The sequence below is a fragment of the Buceros rhinoceros genome, unplaced genomic scaffold (assembly GCF_000710305.1).
Source record: "Buceros rhinoceros silvestris isolate BGI_N320 unplaced genomic scaffold, ASM71030v1 scaffold10703, whole genome shotgun sequence".
In the NCBI taxonomy this organism is placed as follows: domain Eukaryota; kingdom Metazoa; phylum Chordata; class Aves; order Bucerotiformes; family Bucerotidae; genus Buceros; species Buceros rhinoceros.
Genome location: NW_010403019.1, coordinates 2,118 through 4,036, shown reverse-complemented (window position 1 = coordinate 4,036; position 1,919 = coordinate 2,118). Strand labels below are relative to the sequence as shown.

Genomic DNA, 1,919 nt, shown 5'->3' with positions numbered 1-1,919 from the left:
CCCAGCATCCTCCTCAGCCTTGGGCAACCCGGCTTCCCCAGCAAACCCCTCCTGCAGCTCTCCCCCCTACCCTGCATTCCAACTGCACCTTAACGGGCCGTGCTTACACCAGCCAGAATTTCAATTTTTGTATCTCATGTTTGATTTAGTGCCTTTATCTCATCATTAATTTAAATATTTCTTTAATAATGAGTCACTGAAAAGAGCTGCAGAGCAAGGTGGACACCTGAGGCTGAGCTCATGGGTGGTCCCCTTCCACCTCCCATGAAGACCACTCTCTGCCAGGCGCTCGGTGCTCCCCGTGAGGCCCCGCAGAGCCCTCAGCCACGTTCAGGGGCTTTGTAGAGCTCGCCAAGTGGAATCTGCCGACCCATATAGAGTTGGCCATGTAGAGCTGTCCCACAGAGAGCTGTCCTCCCCTCAAGAGACTGGTGAATGCCACGACCCTTCTGCTTTGCCCGCCAGAACTGCTGAGAATAACGAAGTTTTTTTGAGGAAAGTAAGTGTTTGAGTTGACACCTCCATTAAAACAAGAGGGTGTCTGAGGGAGTGGGACAAGAACCAATTTAATTTTGGTCACCGTCCCCCCTTACACTCTGTTGTACCAACCTCTAGCACCTACACGAGGTGAGAAACGCAAGAACTGAAAAGCTTAAGGACTCAACATCCGTTTCTCAAAAACAGCAGGCATGACACCTCCACAGTCAGGGAAACCAAGGCTCTCCTTCCCACGCCTGCTACCTTCTGAGACCTCGGTGTTTCCCAACACAACTCACTGGCATCGATGTCCGCAGGATTCCACACCAGACAGACCAGAACCTCAGCCGGTGCCGGTCCCTGGTTCACAGAGACCTCGGTCACGCTGGCGCATGACATCAGGCATTAATTAGTGCACTGTACTGCTAACGACAGCAAACCATTTCACACTCTAAGAACACCCATCTCTGAAACGATTGAGGAGCACCCAACCATGCTGCGCTCTGCTCCTGGGCAGCGGTCAAACCCGCTAAAAACATGTGTTCTTGGAAAGATTGTTCTCAGCCTAAACATACACCAAGGCCACAGCGTGTCCCAGTCCGTTTCTTAGGTGGCTTCTGACCAAGTCTCTGCTACTCAGCTACACGCTATGGTCTCCAGCTGCTGCTCTGCCTCCGCAGCCATCGCTGCCGCCTGCAACTGTTCCGTTTCGCTCTGGATGGAGTTGGCTGTGGTCACCTGCTTCCTTTCGCTGTGCATATTGTTCTCATGCCTTTTGAGGTCCGACGCTTTAGCGAACGCCTTCGTGCAGGAGCTGCAGACAAAAGGTTTTTCCCCTCGGTGTCTTCTCTCGTGGTCTTTGAGGTGGGACTTGTGCTTGAAAGCTTTGTCACACATATGGCACGCGAAGGGCCTCTCGTTGCTGTGGACTCGCTCGTGCTTTTTGAGATCCGGGGCACGAATAAAAGACTTCCCGCACACCTCGCAGCTGTATGGCTTGTAACCCGTGTGTATTTTCAGGTGCTCTTTCAAATGCGCCTGTGTGGTGAAGCCCTTGGTGCACATCTCGCAAACAAACGGTCTGTCGGCAGTGTGCAGCTTCTCGTGTTTCCTCAGGCGCGTTTCGTCGGAAAAGGTCTTACCACAAGCCTGACACGCGATGTGCTCCCTGTGCCCATACAGCAAATACTCAAACTTCATGTCCCCAGCGGCTGTGGTCCAGCCTGGGGTCTGTTCGTCTTTCACTTCACTGATGCCATCGTTAAAGGTCAAAGCCTGAGGAGTCTGAGATCCCAAGTCCTTCGACTCAGTGGTTTCCATAGGCTCCACTTCTTGGCCGTAGCAGTTCACCTTCCGGACCTCTTCGCTCCCCAGCTCTTTCAGAATGGCCTCTTGCACCCTCAGGGTAGTGGTGGGCGACTTCCCGTCCTCCTGGCTGGGGG

General features: G+C 53.3%; 1 protein-coding gene across 1 annotated transcript in view; it reads right to left on the bottom strand.

The window, feature by feature from the left end:
• Positions 1-1,113: 1,113 nt before the first annotated feature.
• ZBTB14 (zinc finger and BTB domain containing 14) overlaps positions 1,114-1,919 on the bottom strand; it is a 1,412-nt gene continuing 606 nt past the window's right edge. Inside the window, exon 2 of the mRNA XM_010132840.1 lies at positions 1,114-1,919. Within this exon, the coding sequence (XP_010131142.1) occupies positions 1,114-1,919 (806 nt within the window).